The sequence below is a fragment of the Anabrus simplex genome, chromosome 7, assembly GCF_040414725.1.
Source record: "Anabrus simplex isolate iqAnaSimp1 chromosome 7, ASM4041472v1, whole genome shotgun sequence".
Taxonomy (NCBI): Eukaryota; Metazoa; Arthropoda; class Insecta; order Orthoptera; family Tettigoniidae; genus Anabrus; species Anabrus simplex.
In genome coordinates, this window is record NC_090271.1 from 129,154,405 (window position 1) to 129,177,198 (window position 22,794).

Below are 22,794 nucleotides of genomic sequence, written 5' to 3' on the forward strand. Positions count from 1 at the left end.
GATTGGTAGGATGAAAGAAAATGTCTTATAACCATGCTTAATATTGCTTCACTGCCAAAATCCCAGCCTTACCACTGAGGTATTAAGAGGTTTAGGGAAGCACCTAGCCCGTGAAATGATTTCCTTTCTCATTTCCCCTTTACTCTCTCTTCTCTACTGTATAAAACCCTCTCTTGTACTCTTCTTCCTTCAGAGGGAACACTTGGTCACCGTGTTTTTTGACCTGGAAAAGGCTTACGACACTACCTGGTCATATGGCATTATCTCCACCTTCCATCAGTAGGGATTCCAGGAGAACCTGCCGATATTTGTAGAGAATTTCTTGTCCTTCCGGTTCTTTTAAGTCCAAATAAGGAATGCATATTCTCAGTAGTATGTTCAAGAAAATGGAGTACCACAGGGATTTGTACTGAGTGGCACACTGTTCACGATCACCATCAGCGGCATAGTTAACCTCTGCTGGGCCCGCAGTAATTTCATCACTGTATGTAGACGATTTAGCTGTACATTTCAGCTCTGGAAGGATGAAGGTTGCTGAGAGACAGCTACAGCAAGCTGTTAACTGAGTCGACAGATGTGACCTGCAACACTGTTTTTGATTTTCACCAGCAAAAACCTCAGTTGTACACTTCTGTTGGTGTCAGATTGTGCATCCTGAACTAGAGCTCCACTTGTGAAAGGGTCTCCTTCCAGTGGTAGACATCTGCAGGTTCCTGGGTCTCTACTTTGAGGGCAGCACCACATCTGTCGGTTGAAGGTAGCCTGTAAGAAAAGACTGTACATGCTTAAATTTGTCAGAGTGGCATCTCATGTGGGGCTGACCGTGAGGTGCTGCTGAGTTTTTACACAGCAATGATTCCATCCCGAACAGACTATGGTAGTGCGGCATATGGTTTAGTAACAATAGAGTAAATTAATGTATTATTTGGGTCCGCCTTTTCAATACAAAGTGTAAAGAGTTTAAATTACATAAATCATTAAGGACTAGTTTCGACCTAGTACTAGGTCATCATCAGCCTACAGCAAAATTAAAACACAAATACCGAAGAAATTAAACAATGTAAAGACACGTAAGGTCTCGTAAAAGTACATACCATGTGAGATATTGTGCAGCACTATGTTAAAAAATAACTCTATGAAAGAGATTCATAAAAAGTCCAGTGCACATTAAAAAGATGTTATAGATAGGAATCCTTGAGTTGCTGGATAAGGAGATTAGAATATGCTGGCTCCTTTAAGATGCAGGTATCCATTTGAAGAACCACTGAGCCGAAGTTACGTCGTTTATTTACGATTAAAGACCAGTGTGCCGTATAGCATTAAAAAGTTGATAGGGATGGAAATTTTTCAGTTGTGGGTCAAGGAATTCAACATATGCTGGCTTCTTAAATTTGCTGCTGTATATTCGAAGTACAACTGAGACGAAGTTACGTCGTTTTTAAGATATTCATAGATGTAAAAACACATGGATGTTGGAAAGGCTCTTCAGTTTCATTTAATATGGTTTAGTATGAAGGACTGTGCTGAACCTTTTAGATAATGTTCACCATAATGTAATTAGGCCGGCAATCAGAGCTTTCTGTTGTAGCCCAATTCCCAGCCTACCCACTGAATCGGGAGTTCCATCTTTACGAAGGGGGCAGCAGCAGATACTACTTACATATGTAGCCAGAATTTGTAAAATGCAGCAACATCCAAGCTATCAATTAGTTTTAACCCATGAGAGGGCGCATAGAATGTTAACGTCAGAGGTTGCTGACGGAGTTTTCCTGTGATCATGATAAAGACAAATAGAACTTCACTTATGATATATATGTGTCACAATTGTTATTTCTTTATAGCTGGAATATTTCAGCAACATAAATAAATACTCATAGGCGTACTATGACTGTCTTAATCCAATTTTTCTGTATCTTTTTCAAATATCCTACTGTAACAATGCGTTACGTAACTAATTACATAATTATTATTCTGGCAGTTGTCCACAAATTTCTTGAACATTTCTCAGATTGGTATAAGTTTATCGAGCGATTTTTGTTCCTCTCTGCTATTTATATCACTAAATCTAAGAGCTCACAGTGAGAACTCGAAATGCTTGAGAGTCATACAATTTCAAAACAATTCCACACCACTGCCATCTTATGCTGAAGGAACTTTCAAATTCAGGTGGGAAGCTTTCAGAATTCCTGATATACAAAAGACCAAAGACTGCTTGAATTTCCGCAGTCGTGTTCAGTGTCTCTTTCCCTCAAGTAATTACTTTGATTTTTCTCTATCCATATGTTTGTAAATTTGGTTATGTCACTTGCCATATCGGCAGTGGAAAAAAAAGAAAATATCCACACATCTGGTGGAGTGCATGCTGTAAAGGCTTGTCTCCACACGTGAGGTAAGAGGGTTTGTATTTAATTGCGAACAAGATTCCTATCATTTTTAGGCTGTGCGTGAACCTTTAAGTGTGTTGTCCCATCTCTTCCAGTACATGTTAGTTTATTACATTTACTTCCTCATCTAGTTCACTTAGTTCCTGTAATTCATCAACAGAAATTTCAGTACGGGAGTCGTCTTCCAGTACCGCGGCATCATCGTCTTGATTTACTCCATCAAATGGCGGCTCTCTGCCTCTTCAGTGACTGACTGCCTTTGAAATGAGCCTTCCCTATTTGCATTTGGCATTTCTTGCCAATAGTTTTACGCACTCCCACACAGTGCAATATCACATTTCTAAAGCCGGAGAAATGGGACATTGTTCTTGATCGTTTTCCAAGAAATTAATGGAAAGTTTGAACCTAGAGTACAAGAAAGTATCAAAGCCTACATGGATGCCTTTAAATATGTCGTAATTGATTGTTCATCTTCCGGGAAAATGGGGAAAGGGCATGTACATGACTGGTTTCAAAACGTTTTTCCATCCGCAATTACAGGAAGACGGAAGAAATCTTCTTCTCTTAGATTCATTCAGTGGCCAGGGCAAAAATGCACAACTTGAATCTCTGACGAACAAACATGTACAAATTGAATACATACCGAAAGGAACTACGTATCTTTGCCAGCCGTGTGATCTTGGACTCTTCCAACAACTAAAATGTTTAGTCCGTCAAATGGAAAATATTTGCCGGGTAAGGAATTTACACGGCCAGTCAAAATTAAAACCCCAGAACAGACTTTTCATTATATCTAGTCAAATACTAGCGCATAACCAATTACAAGGTGATTGTTTTGTACCAGTGCTGAAATATTCTTGGAAAGCGGATGGTTATTCCAGTACTGACAATATACCACAATTTCATACTGTCTCACAAACGAATTTTCATGATTTGACTGATACAAAGTGTGCTGGAAATGATTGTACCAATTTTTCGTTTATAAGGTGCGCTCATTGCTGTCTTGTGTTTTGTTATTCACATTTTGTGTTAGATTTTCACTATCATGCCATAAACAATGGATCAATGCCAGACTGTGTTAGAATAAAGTCATTTCTTAACACTTTGAATGTCATGATGATGCAGATGGTATTTGATTATGTATTATTTGTATGTTAAGTAGTGATTTGTAAACAATTTTTATTGTTTATTTATTGCATAATGAATTCATCTTTGTAAATAAAATGGTCCAACTAACGTCAGTCTTCACCCGCAATCCCCTGTTTACAACTGTAGGCAGCCGTATGTGGTGGGGAAGAGAGGAGAACCGAAGGAGTGGAGAGGGAAGACGAGGCAAGACAGCCGCTGGCTGTGAGCGCTGACGTGTGCCGGCATGTACTGTACAATTCATTGCGCGCACCGCCGACTTTGAGCTCCCAAATGGCCCCTTAAAAAGGACCAGTGAAAAATTAGACTTCCACTACCTGTTTCAGCTTAAAAAGACCTTCACAAATATGTAAAAATCAAATCGAAATTCGCTGTCTGACTTCGTACCGTTCCCTCGTCAGTGACAAAAGATGCCACTTTCTCATGTGTACAGGCTCTTTTAAGTTTTCTGCAGCCTGTTGATTCCTGCATACCACAACACCCACTGGTACAGCAGGTTCATGACCTTCCAGCCTGGTTGTGCAATAGTGGCACCAGAATCACTTTGGCATGGCTTCCAAGCCACGTTGGGGATGTGGGAAATGAACTTGTGGATCAAGCTGCAAAAGAAGCAGTACTTTTACACTTAGACCTATGCAAGTAACTGCTAGGGATACTGTGTTTGTTCTCAGGTACGTCAAACCATCTTGGCGTCCTGGGAGTTGGAGTGGCTAGCTATCTGACCATCCAACAAGCTGAGAGCGATTACGAAGACAACTGCCGTATTATGGTCCTGTTTCCAGCCTTCACAGAGAGAGGCCGTAGTTTTGTGTAAGCTGAGGATAGCTCATAAAAGGTCTATGCACTGCTACCTCCTGAAGAGGGAAGATCCACCAGCGTGTTCTTGTGGCATGGAATTTACCATGACCCAAATCCTCACTTAGTGTACCGATCTCTCTGGCCTAAGATGGAACGTGGCCTGCAGGAGACACTGGAACTCATGCTAGCCAATGACTGGAATACTCCTGATCTTGTCATTTGCTTTGTGTATGACAGCAGTAGATTAATCAAGAGTGTATAAATTCCCAAATGTTCTGTTTCTCGGGTCCTTTTTGGCTTAATAACATGATTTTTATTTTATTTTATTTTTAAATTCATTCTCAAATTTCTCCATTGAATAAATAGCTTTATTTTCAATTTTGTTTCCCCATAATTTGTTCAGAGTGGGTGGTTACCTAGCTGTACTTTCTTTTAAATAAAAAATCACTACCACCACCTCCACAATCACCAGCACTTTCCTAATTAGTCATTGCATTGTCCGGCTCCTTGGCTCAATGGTTAGCGTGCTAGCCTCTGGTCGCAGGAGTCCCAGGTTTGATTCCCACCAGGGTTGGGAATTTTAACCACCATTGGTTAATTCTGCTGGCACGGGGGCTGGGTGTATCATCATCATCATATCGTCCTCATCACGATGCGCAGGTTGCCTACAGGCGTCAAATCAAAAGACCTGCATCTGGTGAGCCGAACTTGTCCTCGGACATTAAAAGCCATACACCATTTCATTTCAGTCATTGTGTTTTCTTAGTATATTATGTTACTCCACAACTGTTTTGAAAGAATGGAATCAAACTGGGCTGTTGGTTTATTGGTGTGGCAAACAAAAATTGACGTAATGCTTGGTACCTTTGTCGACCAAAGAAATATTTCAGTACAACAGTTTTCATATAAATTTATTTTTCAGCACTTTTGACGGTAGTTCTTGCTGTTATATCAATGTAGGGACTTGAAATAACTTCGTTTCTCAGTTCTGTATACATCTCAGTTTAGGAGCTGTCCAGTAAATCAATGTTACTGTGAGGTCTTTAATGGTATATGTAATTGACTGAAATTCTTTTAACCCAGATGCCTCAAGAGTTAAATTAAGTTACCTTATTACCTAAACTTGACATTTTTGGCTTCTAAGTTCTGAAAATGTCACTGAGGTCAAAGTTTGAAATTTAAGCATATGTCTTGTACCGTAGTAGTAGGAGGAGGAATCTGTTGTAATCATCATTGGTAGGAGCCTACACTAGATGAGCAGAATTATGTATTGTGTCTTTAGTGGGGCAATTTCTCGGATAATTTACTATCATATTTTTGTTTACTGTCGTAAGTTTTATTATGCCTAAAATTTCTGTGTTTCTTAACAGAGAAAAAGATGAGTTATCTGAAAAATTATCCAAGATGAATTCTGCAGTAAATCAGATACGAGATAAAGAATCTGACTCGTCTCAGAAAGTGAAGAGAAGCTTAGATTTGGTCGATCAAGCTCAATTTGAAAAAGCCCAGGTGAGTATTATTAAATTGTACTGTATTGGATGTGGGGGACGTGCATGTCTTGAGGTTCAGAGCGCTCTAGCGGACTTACCTGAGTTACATGTTACAAATCTCATGTTAAGGCCTGTATTGAAATGTACTTAAAGTAAAATAATACTAGATTATAAATTCCACCTGTTCAATACATAAGAGTTTTTTTATTTAAATTTAAGAAATAGTTCTTAACATATTAGATATAGGGACATGTTTTACCCATAATGAGGGCATCATCAGCCTAAAAATCTCATACCTGAAAGAAAAATAGATCAGGATCCTGATTGTTCTTATATGTATAAAATATAAATAAGAGTTTCATTACAAATGTGTATAAAATGACTAGCAAGTAGAATATAGTGGTTATAAGTACTCTTATGAGAGAGTCTTATAATCTGTCCTTATTGTAGATCTTTACAAATGTCTTGTTTTTTAAATGTGGTAACAAGTAGTTAGTTAAAAGTTCAAAAAGAATATGTAAATTGCTGCGTTGAAATGAAATCTGGTAAATATGGTGCCTTATTCTGGAGATGGTTAGCTTATAATAGCTTAATATTTAGGATAAAAGTCACTCTTAGTGGTAGTTATATTTTATCCAAAGTTTTAGTTATTAATTTTATATGAAAAGATAAGATGACAATCTTCTTGAAGCACTTAGGAGTGTGGACAAGTACTTGTCAGAAAACGTAGCTATATTTATAATTAGCTGGTAGACGTGGTTGTCGCTTCTTGTATTAAAAGTCGAAAGGAAAATGTGCGAGGTTGAGTAGAGCTTGTGGTGTAATGTCCTTTCGACAGTTGTGATGTTAATTTGGTTAAATGTGCGGTGAGTTGAAGAAAATATGTTGAGAAATACACCCCTATCACCCCTAAGGGAGGGATGAAATGTAAAAAATAACCGAAAACTGCCAATATTAGTGTCAAATCCATAGAAATCGGGGTCATTGAGATGAACTGTGATACTTTGGACACCGTTTAAGTAATAGTTCATCCCCAGCCAGAATGGAGGGTAAGAAGGGGTGAAAAAGAATGTCCAAAATGACCAAGATTATCTCTGTGTGTGTGTAGTTTTTCTTTTTCTTTTTCAGTATACCATTGAACCGACCTTGGTACACTTACTACTCACTATCTGCAAAGAAATACTTTAGGGTAATAAACGCTTAACATCCCTTGGAACAGGCATGAGGAGGGAGTGACATGTAAGAATAATCAAAAACGACCAATTAAGAGATCACTAGCAGCCCTAGGGCCGGAGGTGTAAAGGGGAGTGAAATATAAAAATAATAGAGAACGACCCATATTAACGTAGAATCCGTAGTTTTTGGATTGCTGAGATGAATAGTGGCACACTGGATGTCGTTCCAAGTTCAGCCCCCATCGGTATGGGGTGAGGGATGGAAAGGGGTGAAAAAGAAAATGTCAAAATGCCTGAGTTTATGGATATATGTGTGTGTGTTCCAGCATAGCTCTCAGGCAAATTTGGTATACATATGACTTACTATCTGGAAAAATACTGTGGGTGTAAGACACCCCTACCACCCGTAAGGGAGGGAATGACATCGTGAAAAATTTATTCAAAAACGACTGATATTAGTGTCAAATCCATAGTTTTTGAGATCGCTGAAATGAATTTCGACACTCTGGATGGCGTTTAAGTCCAAGTTCAGCCTCGTCATGTTCAGAAGGGTTGAAAAAGATTTTGACCAAGTTGACCGAGAGGAGTGTTGATTCCATAGTTTTCATGATCCCTGGGCTTATTGGTGACAGTCTCAGTGACAATTGGATCATGTACATCATATCAATAGCATGATGCATAAATACATAGTTATAACTAGGGAGCGGATGTTGTTGACCTAAAAATTCACTGAAAACGATCAATAAAACACCCTTAAATATATGGAAAAACGCTACAAAATAAGTAAGAGAATTATTTTAAAATGTTTGACCAACTGAATTTTGCTGACTCTGTAACAAAGGTTTTCACGGCTCAGCTCTTGTTTATCCAGAAATAATTGTTTCAGAATTTTCTTGGAATAATAGAAGATAACAGCATTAATGATTACATTTTCATTTCTTGATATTTTTAAACTCCATTGAAATTGAAACTGTATTCCGGATCCAAATAGTCACCCTCATTGGAGGACAGATGATTTATTTCTTTAAAAAATCTCTCTCTCTAAATATGGACATAATGATTTGCTGGATGTAGTGCTATACCCCTCCCCCCTGCGAAGAATTGCAGAATGAATTTCTATACTACTGAGCAACGTCCTAATGCAAAGGGGGGGGGAAAAGAAGACATTTCAACATCTGCCTCCTAGTTATACTTTTACGAGTATTATTTGTTTGAAAGGATCAATTACTTCCCAGACAATTTGGAGTGTTACAAGGAAATAATTTAATGCAAAACTAAATAATCTCAAATTAAAACTTAAAATTTTACTCATAATAATATTTATAAATCTACAAAAGAGTTTGTAAATTTTCAATCAACTTCGTAATAAAGAAATCTACAAAAATGGACTTCAAACAGGTAATACAAATCCTTAAAATAAACATTCAATAAACATACTCGAGCAGAGCCAGGCCCTACAGCTAGTATGGAATAAAGATGTACCAATGAAGGCTAAAAAAGTAATGAACAAGGGATATTACTTACCTATAATGACATGCAACAGGAACTTGGACAATGACTCAAGAGAGATGAGAATAGAGTACAGGCGGCTGAAATGAAATTCCTGAGGAGTATGGTACAGAAGACAAGGAGGGACAGAGTGAAAAATGAAGACACATGAAAAGAGCTAAATGTGCAAAAACTAAATTAAAAACTGGAACAGAACAGATTGAGATGGTTTGGACATGTCAGGTGGATGAAGGAAGAAAGACCGCCAAGACAAGCACTGGAAAGACAAATGATCTGGACTGGAACACAGTGTTGGATGAGGAATAATGGAGAGACAAGACAAAGTGGAGAGGAACCATTTTTTGCGCCCACCCATTGCCAGATGGAAAAGGAGAAATGATGGTGATTATGATATGGAAAATCCTATTTTAAGCTCTGTTTGCGTTGTTGTTCCATTGTCCAATAAAATCAATCGGTCCTTAATCAAATTAAGGCATTTTTAAAATACAACAAGATAAGGCATGAAGAGCTGGACACATCATCTCGCTTGGTCGGAAACAAAATGTTCTCCTTTCTCCCAAATGCATTCTGTATAATGAATTATGAAAATAATAAAATAATGAAATGTGCTAGCCTTTGCAATAAATACTGGAAATGCCCTCCTCCAGCATTCAAATACTTCTATGTACATTTAACGGGCTTGTATACATTTGTCAACTCCATGGTGATACTGCGAATGTAATTTCTAATGTTAATCTTGAGTTCCTCAGTAGCATAGAGATTCTGTTTATACACTCTTCCCTTCAATTATCCTCACAAATAAGTTAGGTTATAATGTCAACAAGTCTAGTGACTGTGGCGATAGAAGCATTTGCTCGCTGTACAGGCATGGTAGCCGAGAGGCTGAGGCACAGTCACTGGCGTCTTATCAAGATGGCACAGTTCAAATTCTGACCGATATAATGTGCAATTTTTCAAATGAAAACTCGCATCTCTGTGGTTCAGATTCCATGTAAAGCTATTATTCCCGTGGCTATGGTCACAATATCAACAGTCACGTAAAACTGGAAGCTTTCTTTTGTGCTTTTGCTCACTGTCAGCTCGCTAGTAAACATTTCATAAATATAAACAAGTGCCCTCTCAGTTGGAGATAAAATCTTACCAACCAGGCCAAGAAGACATCCATGTCAACTGTACAGTCAATTTGTAAATGGCTGCTGATGAATGTGGCAACTACAGCATATTACAAACCAATCTTTTGGTCTTTTTAGAGATTACTTGTGATGTAGTTTCGAATTGTTGTTCAACTCATACCTAATGTTCTAGGAGTTGACATAACTGATAAAAATGAGCAAATTACACTGCCAAAAATTTTAAAAAACATACAACATCCAAAAGAACAAGGTCATTTTATACACAAGTGATGTGACAGCCTTACACAACTAGCAATCAACAGCCAACTGCTGATAAGTTATAATACACATTAATACCGAGTACTGTACCTTTGTCACAACTAATGATCAGCAGCCAACGGCTGATATTGTGGTTTTACACATTGGTGCCGATTACTTGTATCTTTTTCCTTAGACTGCTCCCATAAATATGTTAATATAAATCTTTGTAATTACATTTCCTAACGTTTCAAATAGTGTAGTGTCAGAATTTCAAGTCGGACTTCTGCTGATGGACGCTGTTATATGCCTTACACAACTAGTAATCAACAGTCAACGGCTGATATGTTGTTATTTGTATCAATACCGAACATTGTTTTTCTCGTTACACTGCTCCTACTGTAAATATGTTAATATTAATTCTTAGTAATTATAATTCAAATATAAATCAGGTACCGGATTTAACCTTGAGGAGGTACAGTGACTGATGATGCCTTCTATGAAAGTCGAAACATGTCTCACATTCATATGGTAATAATAATAAATTCCTGAAAACCTACAACCTGTTTTCCAGTCATTGATAGGGTCAGGGATGTAATGAATGAAGCAGATATAGGCTGTTGGTACGATGGGGTCGCCACTCCCAAAGTGAATAATAAATTCCTAATTGTTTAAAATTTTAATGTATCGAATAGGTGATATTATTAATAAACTAATTAGCATGCTATAGTAAGTGGTATGTTCCGAGCTGTCAGCAGAGAGATATCTTGGAATGACGTTGGTAGACGAATAAGTTTGAGCGGTGTCTTTAAAAGTAGGAAAGATCACAATATGAAGATAAAGTTGGAATTCAAGAGGACAATTTGGGATAAATATTCATTTATAGGAAGGGGAGTTAGGGATTGGAATAACTTACCAAGGGAGATGTTAAATTTCCAATTTCTTTGAAATTACTTAAAGGCTAGGAAAACAACAGATAGGGAATCTGCCACCTGGGCAACTGCCCTAAATGCAGATCAGTATTGACTGGTTGATTGGTTTTTAATATTCTTATAGTGAAACTTTTTTCCAACAATGACACTCAAACCAGCTAACTATGGTGTCAGACCAGAAAGACTTGATGCTTAACAGCTATAGCCATCAAGTGGACTATCTTGTAAAAAAGGACATCTTTCATACTAGCATTTACTATTTATAATCAACTGAAAATGCAACATTTACACAGGAGGAAAAGATAATGTTTTTATGCTCTAATAACTACTTTTCTACCATTTTTTGAGATTTCAATGTATTGGAAATTTTTCTCGCTGGAGTTCTTTAACAGGCCAAAGACTGGGATATTTGACACTGGAATGAACTGGGCTCAAACCTACTATCTAGTCTATCATGTAAGCCACTCAACCTGGTAAACTGAAAGAAAAAAAAAAAAAAGCCTCTTATTGTAATCGGTTCTACCTGCGAACATAATAATAATCCAGAAACTCTCATCAAAATAAATCAAGTAGTTACAGAAATGTATTCTTAACTTGAATACATGAAACAGTTGAACATGTCATTGAAGGGAAATGAGTTAAGACCCAGCTCCATATAAGACATAATAGTTGGTTATCTTGGTTTGGGCTCAAATATTCTTTTACCAACGGTCTTCCACTTGCGTCGAACTGAGTGGGTCAGACGGTTGAGGTGCTGGCCTTCTGACCCCAACAAGGCAGGTTTGATCCTGGTTCAGTCTGGTGCTATTTGAAGGTGCTCAGATGTGTCAGCCTCGTGTTGGTAGATTAACTGGCACATTAACACGTTCCCTGCGGCAGTGAATTTCGATGACTTAATGTTACGTCGTATCGGCCCACCGGTGACCCGATGCTGCCTTTAGTTATTATCGGTTCGGGTCACCGGTGACCTGACAAATTTGACTTTGTTTACTCCCTAGTATGAAATCCTAAACAATGCAAGTGCACTTGTTGTGTGCGTTATTGTTGAGGAGACATTCCAGCATATTTAACTGTGCGACAGTGTTCCGATTCAACAATTGCGTGAAACAGAAATGACCCGGAAATAATTGGGTCACCGGTGGGCCGATCAAAACTAGCAGTATGCCTCGATCCTTTACTTCAATTGGAACACTATGTTGCCATCAGTTAACAGAAATTCGTAACTAAGACGTAGTTACTTACTTCTCAATTCTGGGAAGTTCGCACCGACGGATAAGAGTAACATGTTTCAGGGCACATGGTGACCCGAACCGCACGGAACGTGATATAGGCCAACCCCAGTGCTGTCCTAACCATCTTTCTTTTCCGTGCCACCGGTGTGTCGGAATGTGAAAGCTCCATACCTAAAAAAAGGACGTGAAATTGCTTGTAAATATTATATATGGAAGATAATATGTTAATAACTACTCCAATAACCTCTATTGGCTTTCCTAAGAGCAATGTAGAAAGCAGATATCAGAAGGGTGGTACTCCTTAAACAACAATCTATGATCTGCGGGCAGCAACACTCTAGGCTTCATTCACCGTAACTGCGCTAAGCGATTCCCGCGTAAAAATATAGGTCAGACAACAATCGGGACTCAGGGTGACCCGAAACGATATGAATGGAAGATGAAAAAAACTTCCTTCGGGTCACCGGTGGGCCGATCAAAACTAGCAGTATGCCTCGATCCTTTGCTTCAATTGGAACACTATGTTGCCATTAGTTAACGGAAATTCGTAACTAGGACGTTGTTACTTACTTCGCAATTCTGGGAAGTTCGCACCGTCGGATAAGAGTAACACGTTTCGGGGCACATGGTGACCCGAACCGCACGGAACGTGTTAAAGAACTCCTGCGGGACCAAATTTCAGCACCTCGGCGTCTCTGAAAACTTCAAAAGTAGTTAATGGGATGTAAAGCCAGTAGCATTATTATGTCTTCTGCTTCCATATATTCATTGAATTCTGAACAGACAGCAAACAATTTACTACACTGGATTTTGAACAGTAACATGGGAGTGGCCAACCTCAGAGCTGAAGTACGAAGTGTCAATGCAGAGGATCCCCATGACGCATCACAGAGTTTCTGGAGAATGTTATTTTGAGTTTTGATTTTGGCAGGTATTCTTAATAGATGTTGTTTGTAACTGAGCGTTCTATCAAGTGTGACCACTAGATATTTAGGGTTTCTGTTATGTTTTAGTAGCCTTCCTTCAAAGTAGATCATGAGTTCTTTGTTGGCTAACTTGTTGTTTAGGTGAAACATTGACTGCCGTTTGTGGAAATATTCACCAGTAATTGTTAAATCATTGGTCAATACGAACTCTGGAACTTCAATCCTGCAATTCATTTACTACTCTATACAGTATAACACCATCCACAAATAGCAATATCTGTGATTCCACTTCTGCACTCTTATCATTTCTCTCTCTCTTTGCGTTTAGGCCATCTGTGGACCACGGTGCTTGTGTTCTAGCTGTGTTTTTGTCTTCGTCTGCCCCTTTTAGCATACTGGATTGTGTTCTTAGTGGCCTCTTGAGCCTTCCTGTTGGCCCAGTATTCCTTCATTTTCTCGCTGAATTCTTTCCTGCGCTCCTCTGACCAATTCCCGGCTCCTTTGTGGCTAGCTGATGTAAGGGATGTTAGGAAAGGTTTAGTTTTGACCATTAAACGGTATGCATTTCTGTCAGTAATGGCGGCTTGATTAATATTAAGCTCTGCAAGATCTTTGTCCACTTGTTTGGTCCAGGGGATCCAGTAGCTTTGCCTTTGTTAGCAACCTTGAAGATCTTATGGGATAATCTATTAGGATCCATTCTGTATAGGTGTCCATAGAAAGTCAGACGTTTCCTTCTGATGGCATCTATGAGGTTTTCTTGATGCTGGTAGAGCTCATTGTTGGGTTTGTACCATCGCCTTCCATCTGGTAGGATCCTTGGCCCTATTATTCTTCTCAGGAATTTCCGTTCTTGCACTTCCAGGGCTCTCAGTGGGTTTTTTTTAGTTAGGGATAGGCATTCTGCTGCATAGAGGACTGATGGTCTGACTACTGCATTATAGTGTCTCAGTTTTACATTCTTTGATAAATGCTTTGAGGCATACAGTTTTCTGCAGGCATGGTAGGCCTTGTCTAATTTGATTCTCCTTTGTTCAAGAGCCATCGTTTCACTTAGGTCCTCCGATACCCACTCTCCGAGGTACTTCACATTTTTAGCTCTCTTGATGTGTTTTGTATCACTGACTCCCATTGTTGTAGGGGCATCTTTGATGTTGGTCATAAACTCGGTCTTTCCAATGTTGATCATGAGGCCCGCTTTAGCTGCAATAGAGTGCAGTGTTTGAAGCTGCATAGTGGCCTCATGCATGTCGTTTGCTAATAAAGTAAGGTCATCAGCAAAGGCCAGGCATGGAATCCTCAGGTTGTCTGATTTAAACCCCATTCTTAATCCGGTGTTCTCAGGTAATGACCTGGTCCATTCTCTTATGATCTTTTCCAGGACACAGTTAAATAATATGCATGAGATACCATCTCCTTGCCTCACCCCTGTTTTGATTGTGAAGCTCTCTGATAATTGACCTCTAAACTTAACCTTGGAAGTGGTGTTGTGCAGGGTGGCTTGCACCAACCTATTAATTTTTTCGTTTAGTCCCAGTTCTCTTAAGGTGTTGAAGAGTGTGATCCTATCCACGGAGTCGTATGCCTTCTGGAAGTCGACAAAGATAGCTACCCACTGTCGGCATCTTTTCTTGCTATATTGAAGGATGGTCTTCAGATTTTGTATCTGTTCAGCACAAGACCTTGCAGTTCTGAATCCTGCTTGATATTCTCCTAATTCTTTATCCAGTTGTCTTGTTATGTGCTGTTCCAGAATCTTGGAAAAGACTTTATACGATACTGAAAGGAGTGATATTCCTCTATAGTTGCTGGGATCTGTTTTGCTTCCCTTCTTGTGGATTGGATGGATAACAGCTGATGTCCAATCATCTGGGAGCCTTTCTTTAGCCCATATGTCCAGGATTACTTTGTGTATGTGCCTGAATGTTTGCTCACCAACTTTTTTTGAACATTTCTGCCACTATTCCGTCTTCTCCAGGAGCTTTGTTGTTCTTGAAAAGTTGAATGGTCTCTCTTACTTCTTCATAAGTGGGAGGAGGGATGTCTTTGGTGTCCGGGTTAGCTGGTTCTCTAACTGGGAGGCGCTGCGCAGGTTCTTCAGCATTCAAAAGTCCTTGGAAATAATCAGCTAGGGTCTTGATGCAGTCATCATCATTGAGGCACAATGATCCGTCTGTTCTCTGGAAGTGTAAAGTTTGGGGTGTGAACTGGGTCGTCTGTTGTTTTAGACCTTTGTATAAGTCTCTGGAGTTGTTTTTTCCAAAATCCTCCTCGGCTTGCTTACTCAGTTCTTTGTTGTATTTTCTTTTCACCCCTCTTATGATGCTGGAGGTGTTCTTTCTTTGTGTAATAAAGGCTTGTAGGTTGGTTTCGTTTTTATGATGGTTCCATTTGAGCCATGCTAGTCGCCTGGATTCTTTAGCCTTGTCGCATTCGTTTGACCACCATGGGTGCTTGTTTCCTTTAGGTCTATTGGGGATCGTCTTCTGAGCCGCGTCTGTTATAGCATCCCGAAGTGGGTCCCAATTTGTAGTGGTGTTAATCCTATTGATGTGTTGGTTCAGACTCTCTTGGTAACTTGCATTGTCTTTAAGTTTGGTGATATCAAACCTAGGAATCTTCTTTTTCTTCATAAGCATAGCCTTGGTCTTATACAGTGGTTTCAGATTCATCTTAACCATGGACAGGTAATGATCGGAGTCTATGTTAGCTCCTCGTAAAACCTTCACGTTCATAATGTCGCAGTGGTGCTTCTTATCTATTGCTACGTGGTCAATTTGGAACTCGCCCATCATGCTGTTTGGGCTGCGCCACGTCATGGCCTTCCTAGGTAGGCGTTTAAAAGCCGTAGACTTCAAGAGTAATCCATACTTGGTGCACAGACTGATTAGCCGTTCCCCATTCTTGTTGGTTCTCTTATGGGCGGGGTATCTTCCTACAATCTTCCGGTATTTCTGTTCTCTCCCAATCTGAGCGTTGAAATCTCCCAGCAGTATTGTCGTATGATGATGTGGGATGTGGTCTAGGGTTCCCTCAAGGGTGTCCCAATACTTATCTGTAGTCTCTGGGTTTTTCTTGTTAGTCATTGGTAGGAGCATGGAAGTTAACCAAAGAGTATCCCCTATTGCTAGACCTGAAGGATATTACTGAAGTTCTATCATTGGGCGAAGAGAAGCCAAGTATGTTAGCAACTAGTTTGTGGTGTACTGTGAACCCCGTCCCCAGGAAGGGTACATTCATCATGACTCTCTTACCAGGCTTTCCCTTATATATTCTATATTCTTGAGACTCCATTGCATCTTCATCTGGGAACCGTGTCTCTTGTAAGGCTGCAATGCTGATGTTCTTGTCTTTCAGGATTTCAAGGGTATGTTTAAGTTTCCCGGTCTTGATCAGCGAGTTAATATTGATCGTAGCTAGGTATGTGATGTTCCTTTTTCTTTTAGTTCTGACTGGGTCACATGAAGGCATAGGTCCCCCAGAATCCGATGACCTATATGTCCCGTCATGAACAGGGGTGGATTGGTTACCACCTGGGGATTTATCATTATTGTTTTCGTACTTCATGTTTGATACAGTCTATCACACAAGTGTGTATAGTTGGTCACCCGAAAGTGACGAGTTGTTGACTATCAAGGTTGTAAGCCTTGAAGCCCCCAGCACTGATCGGTTCACTGACCCAGTTTCCCGCTGGGATTGGTTACCCAACCTTCCACTGGGTTGCTCAGCTTAACAGGGACACCTCTTGTAGGTTACGTGCTGGAGTTGGAGTGAAAGAGGCTAGTTGGATTCTCTTGCTGAATCCAATATTTTATGTTGCAGATACCCGGCAACGACGCATTTCACTCCCATTTGCCCGGAGCCACAAGGACTCCTCCCAGGTTAATTCCAGGGACCTATTATCATTTATATATGTAAGAAAATAAAGGTCCAATAATACTGTCCTGTGCAAACCCCCCTCCCCCCCTCTTAATCATTACAGGATCAGGATCATTACAGGATCTTGCTGAAATCTTACAAATTGACATTCAATGGTTTAACCTTTCCTAAACCCAAACTGCCTTGTATCAAACCAGAGTAATTTCACAAACATGACTAATATAATCAGAAAGAATGCTTTCCCAGAGCTTACAAACAACATATGTTAAGCTGACTGGCCTATAATTATCCGTTTTATGTGTGTTGCCCTTTCCCTTGTACACTTGGTCTCCTGTTGCAACTCTTCATTCATTTGGTATCGCTCCTTCATGCAGACTAATCAGACAAGTATTTCAGATATAGCACTATATCCCAGCCCATAGCCTTTAATATATCCCCATAAATCTTATCTATCCCTGCTGCCTTTCAAGCTTCCAACTTTTGTATCTCTTCATAAATGTCTTTATCATAGGTAAATGTCAGTAATTCGTCTTCTCTTTGTGGACATTATCATTATATCCAGTTACCTTTACATACTGCTGACTGAATACTTCGGCCTTCTGTAAGTCCTCACATATACACTCACCTTGTTCATAAATGATCCCTGGAATGTCCTTCCTGGAATCTGTTTCTGCCTTAAAGTATCTATACATATCCTTCCATTGCTCCCTGAAATTCATATGGCTGCCAATCATGTTTGCCATCATGTTATCCTTAGCTTATTTTTTTGCTAAATTCATTTTCCCAGTAAACTCCTTCAGTTTCTCGTTACTTCTCCAACCATTCCTAACTCTGTTTCTTTCTAATCTCCACCTTAATCTCTTTTTATTTCCCAGTTATAATGGGTCCTTATCATTCCTTACCACTTTTAAAGGTGCATATCTGTTTTCACACTCCTCAACAATTGCTTTAAACCCATCCCATAAGCTGTTTACATTTTTATTTACCATTTTTCATTGATCATAATTGCTTCTTAAAAATTTTCTCATGCCTCTCTTATCAACCATATGGTATTGTCTAATAGTCCTACTTTTACAACATTCTATCACATTTATTTTTACTACGACAAAAACAGCTTCATGATCACTTGTACCACCTATCACTTCAATTTCTCTATAGAGCTCATCTGGTTTTATCAACACTACATCTATAATATTTTTCCCTCGAGTTGGTTCCATCACTTTCTGATTCAGTTGTCCTTCTCATATTAATTTATTCTCCATTGATAGGGAAAGATAAGTTTTGCTGAATAAGAATATCAAATCTCTACGAAACTCTTTTGGGCCAGGGACCTAAATGTTAGGCCACTTTAAACAACAAGCATTATCATCAAGAAACTCTTCGAATTTTGTGTGAATTTTAAAAAATTGTATGTTGGTATACTGCATTAAATAGCATGTAAAAGCTAGAAATGTAATGCAGTATAAAGTGGAATATGTGGTCTCATTGGAATTGTTAAGTGATGATGACATTTAAGCTTTCCTTTACTTTAAGAAAAGTGATTACTGTATTTGCAGACACCCTGGGCTGGGTAGCTTAAGTGGTAGAGCGCTTGCCTCCTGAGCTCAAGTTAGCGGGTTCGATCCGTGCTCAGTCTGGTGATATTTGAAAGTGCTCTAATACACCAGCCTCATGTCGGTAGATTTACTGGCATGTAAAAGAACTCCTGTGGGACAAAATTCTGGCACCTAGGCATCTCTGTAAACCGTTAAAGTTGTTGGTGGAACATTATGCGAACATTATTATTATTATTATTATTATTATTATTATTATTATTATTATTATTATTATTATTATTGTTGTTGTTGATGTTATTATTATTATTATTATTATTATTATTATTATTATTATTATTATTATTATTATTATTATTATTATTATTATTATTATTATTATTATTATTATTATTATTTGCAGGCAGAACTGGAAGTGCGGCGGCTCAAAGACGAACTTGATCGACAACATGATAAGTTGCGTGACTTACTGCAGGAGCAGGGTAGGCGTGTCCAGGAAGAACGGGTACAGGCAGAGCGTCGATACGCTCAACAAATTGAACAGCTCAGTGCTGATCTGACAACTCAGTGGGATTCTGCTAGCAAGTTGCAACTTGAGTTAGAGAAACAGCGAAGAACTGAGTCTGAGCTGCGGCGGGAACTTCAGCAAAAGAACATCACAATTGAAGAACTTAAAAAGGAACTTCAAACAAAGATAGGTAAGCGAGAAATGTGGACATGTCTTTATATATCTTTATAGAACTTTTGAAAGATGGAGGAATATTCTATAAACTTTTGGATGCAGTGTGTATAACCATATATTTAGTAAATATATATGAAGACTACCTCCAATTATAGGAAGTGAATATAAGAAGTTAAATAAATTTAGAATTCCTGAAAGGGTGCAGTTATTCCCTAGGTACATTTTAATATTTTGACCCATATCAGTGCTCTTTTCACATAAAAGTAAGAACCTATTCATGCACAATTACAATGTTGCTAAGCTGAGTAGCACAGACAGTAGACCACTGGCCTTCAGAGCCCAACTTGGCAGGTTCGATCCTGGTTCAGTCTGGTGGTATTTGAAGGTACTCAGATATGTCAGCCTCTTGACTGTGGATTTACTGGAGCATAAAAGAACTCCTGCGGGGTAAAATTCTGGCACCTTGGTATCTTTGAAAACCATAAAAATGTAGTTAGTGGGATGTAAAACAAATAATATTATTATTTTACAGAAAATGCTCGTGATATTTGAATAGACTTCTCATTAAAGACAGTGAAAATGCCATGCTACGTGAATGAAATCTTCTGTCTAAAGATTGTTTATATATCACTTTCATTTTTCTAAACAAAAAGAAAATGAAATTATAATTGATATTTATACCATTATATTTTTTTAAACTACTACGAGCTCAGGGAAGTAATATAGATATAACTGAAACGAGGGCAGATCAGAAAAAAAGTTGCACTTCCCAGTTTTGGCCATTTATTACACCATGTATACAACAGCAACATGACTATAACGACATACACTGTAATGTCACTTTTCCTCATAGTTTCCAAGAGACTCCAATCATTTCTCTGAACGCACAACCAACTTGTCGATGTCAGGTGCATAGAAATTTCCTCCAGCGTTCTGCAACCACTCGGAGACAGCGGCCTTCACCTCCTCATCGGTCTGGAAATGTCGACCACTGAGCTCGGTTTTGAGCTTACCAAACAGATGAAAGTCACATGGCGCTAGGTCAGGACTGTAGGGTGGACGTTGCCAGACCTCCCACTTGAAACGATGCAGCAGTTCTCTCGTTTGGCGGGCCTTGTGAGGTGTTGCGTTATCGTGCAACAAAATTACACTGGCGCTTCTCTTTGATCGCTTTCCGCAACCAGTGCAACGTTTGACAATACGACGACGCGTTGATCATCGTTCCTTTTGGCATGAATTCCACGTGCAGCAAATCCTTCATGTCAAAGAACACTGTCGCCATAACCTTACCGGCTGAAGCTTGAACCTATCTGTGTCGGTGCGACGTAAAGCCACTAGCAAAAAAAAAAAAGAAATTTAAAAATGAAATAGAACTGGAGGATGCGAAAGGATGATTCGTAAATGTGGCAAAGGTATGGAAGGTAATATGAATGGGAAGCATTTGTTGGACTTCTGTGCTACTGTGGGATTAGCAGTTATGAGTACATTCTTCAAGCATAAGGCTATTCACCGCTACACATGGCAGGGTAGCGGCACAAGATCCATAATAGACTACAGTTGAACCTCGATATCTCGAATCTCCATTAGTCAGATTTTCAGTATCTCGAAGTAACTTCAATTTTCCAGCCGTTTGTTCTATTCTTCATGTGTATTTATCTCTCTATTAGTCGAAATTCAGTTACACAAATTTCTCGATTTCTCAAAGGAAGCGTTTCCTCCCTTAAAGCAAGAAATACTCAGTAACTCAAATTTTGTACAACTGTGCAAAACAGCATTTATGGTTTGTGAGGAACAATTAATAAGTAAAGAAAGGGTTACAGTGATGCTGGGAGCTAATATTACGGGAACCGAAAACCTACAGTAAAACTTCTAGTGATTGGAAAGTCAACAAAGGATAGTGAAAGCCTTGCTGTTTCTCGCGTGTGAATTCATTACTGGTTACATACTAAAGCAACCCCGGAAGTCGTGGATGACAAGCTCTGCTAAAGAATCTTGGCTGAGTGGTATTGAAGAGAAGTTTCAATATCCCTTTCATAGACAACTGCCATGCTCATGCCAAGATGCTCGTTCAGGAGTTAAAGGCAGCGGGACCGAGCGAGTTGGCCGTGCGGTTAGGGGCATGCAGCTGAGTTAATCATGGGCTGATGTGATGCAGGAAACAATTAAACTGCTTCCGCATAGCAGGATTTTTGAAAGGCAACTTACGAGCTTCAGAACACAAAGAGGAGGAATCCACTCCTATTCCTGAAGAATGGGTGGAGTATCAACAGCATGTTAACTGCGAAGCTGATTTTGAGGCTTAAATAATGTGGACACTGACATTATAGTTCGTTATTCTTCGATTGTACACACAGTCAGTCGAATGTAAATGACAATGTGCTTTCTCCGCAATAAATATTGTTGAAAAGTATGTGGAAGAAAAGGAGGTCAACAGTAAAAAACAGAAGAGACTAATGGACTTTTTCCAAAGGTGCTTCTTGTTTCACTACTGTATATACAGTACTGTATTTTGTCTTCTAATAAGTTACTATGACAAGGGTTATAATTAAAGTGATGCCGTAAAATACGAGTGTGTTTGTATATTTTTAAATACTGTTAACAATTCTGTATTCACTATAAGTCCATAGATACATATGACTGAATTATGTGCTACACATGCTCATAAACAGTTGATAACTCAAAATAAAATTTAGCTCCCGTGGTGATTCGAGATCTGGAGGTACCATTGTTTATCATAACTGACTTCGAATTCAGGAAATCTGTTAGAAATATGCGGGTTTTCCAGGATTTTTTGATGATGTGGACCGCTATCTGATCTGTAGTGAACTAAGTATCTCTAAGCCTAGGATAGGAAAAGTGAAGTCTGTCTGCAGACAAATAAGGATAGAAAATTTCCAGGATGAGGAAATTAGAAGTACATGGGTATGATTAGTGAAAAGTTCCAAACAATGGACTATAAGCAGGTTTACGATATAAAAATAGAATGGGTAGCATATAGGGCTGCTGGAGTAGAAACAGCATGGGAATGTCTTAAGAACAACTGTGTGTAAAGATGGGAAAAGGCAAACATCTTGTTGGAATGATAAAATGAGAGCAGCTTGTAAACGTAAAATGAAGGCATATCAGAAATGGCTCCAAACAAGGACTGATGCAGACAGGGAAAATTGTACATAGATGAAAGAAACAGAGTGAAACAAATAGTTATTGAATCCAAGAAGAAATCTTGGGAAGATGTTAATAACATGGAAGGGCTAGGTCAAGCAGTGGGCAGTAAAAAAGAATCTTAGGAAGGGGGAGATGGGGGGGGGGGGGGGGAAGGAAACAAATATTGTTTTTGGTAAATCAAGTGAACTGATAACAGATCCCAGGAAATCACTGAACAGGTAGAGGGAATAGTTTGAAAATATTCTTAACATACAGTAAAAGGAAATCTTTCTGGTGATGTCGCAAACAACCAAGCTCATGGGGAGGAGGACAATGATGTTTGTGAAATTACGCTTGAGGAAGTGGAAGGGATGGTGAATAAACTCCATTGTCGTATAGCAGCAGGAATAGAGGAAATTAGACCTGAAACGGTGAGATATAGTGGGAAGGCAGGGATGAAATGGCTTCATAGAGTAATAAGATTAACATGGAATGTTAATAAGTTACCTTCTGATTGGAAAAAAGCAGTAATTTACCTATGTATAAGCAAGGGAACAGGAAGGATTGCAACAGT

The 22,794-nt window shown here is 39.0% G+C and overlaps 1 protein-coding gene across 3 annotated transcripts in view; it reads left to right on the forward strand.

The window, feature by feature from the left end:
• The window catches only part of LOC136876967 (uro-adherence factor A), a 203,144-nt gene that overhangs the window by 64,701 nt on the left and 115,649 nt on the right, over nt 1–22,794 (forward strand). For all 3 annotated transcript variants that reach the window (XM_067150737.2, XM_067150739.2, XM_067150738.2), the window contains exons 6-7: nt 5,699–5,837; nt 18,798–19,092. In XM_067150737.2, coding sequence (XP_067006838.2) covers nt 5,699–5,837; nt 18,798–19,092 — 434 coding nt within the window. The remainder of the gene's footprint in view (nt 1–5,698; nt 5,838–18,797; nt 19,093–22,794) is intronic.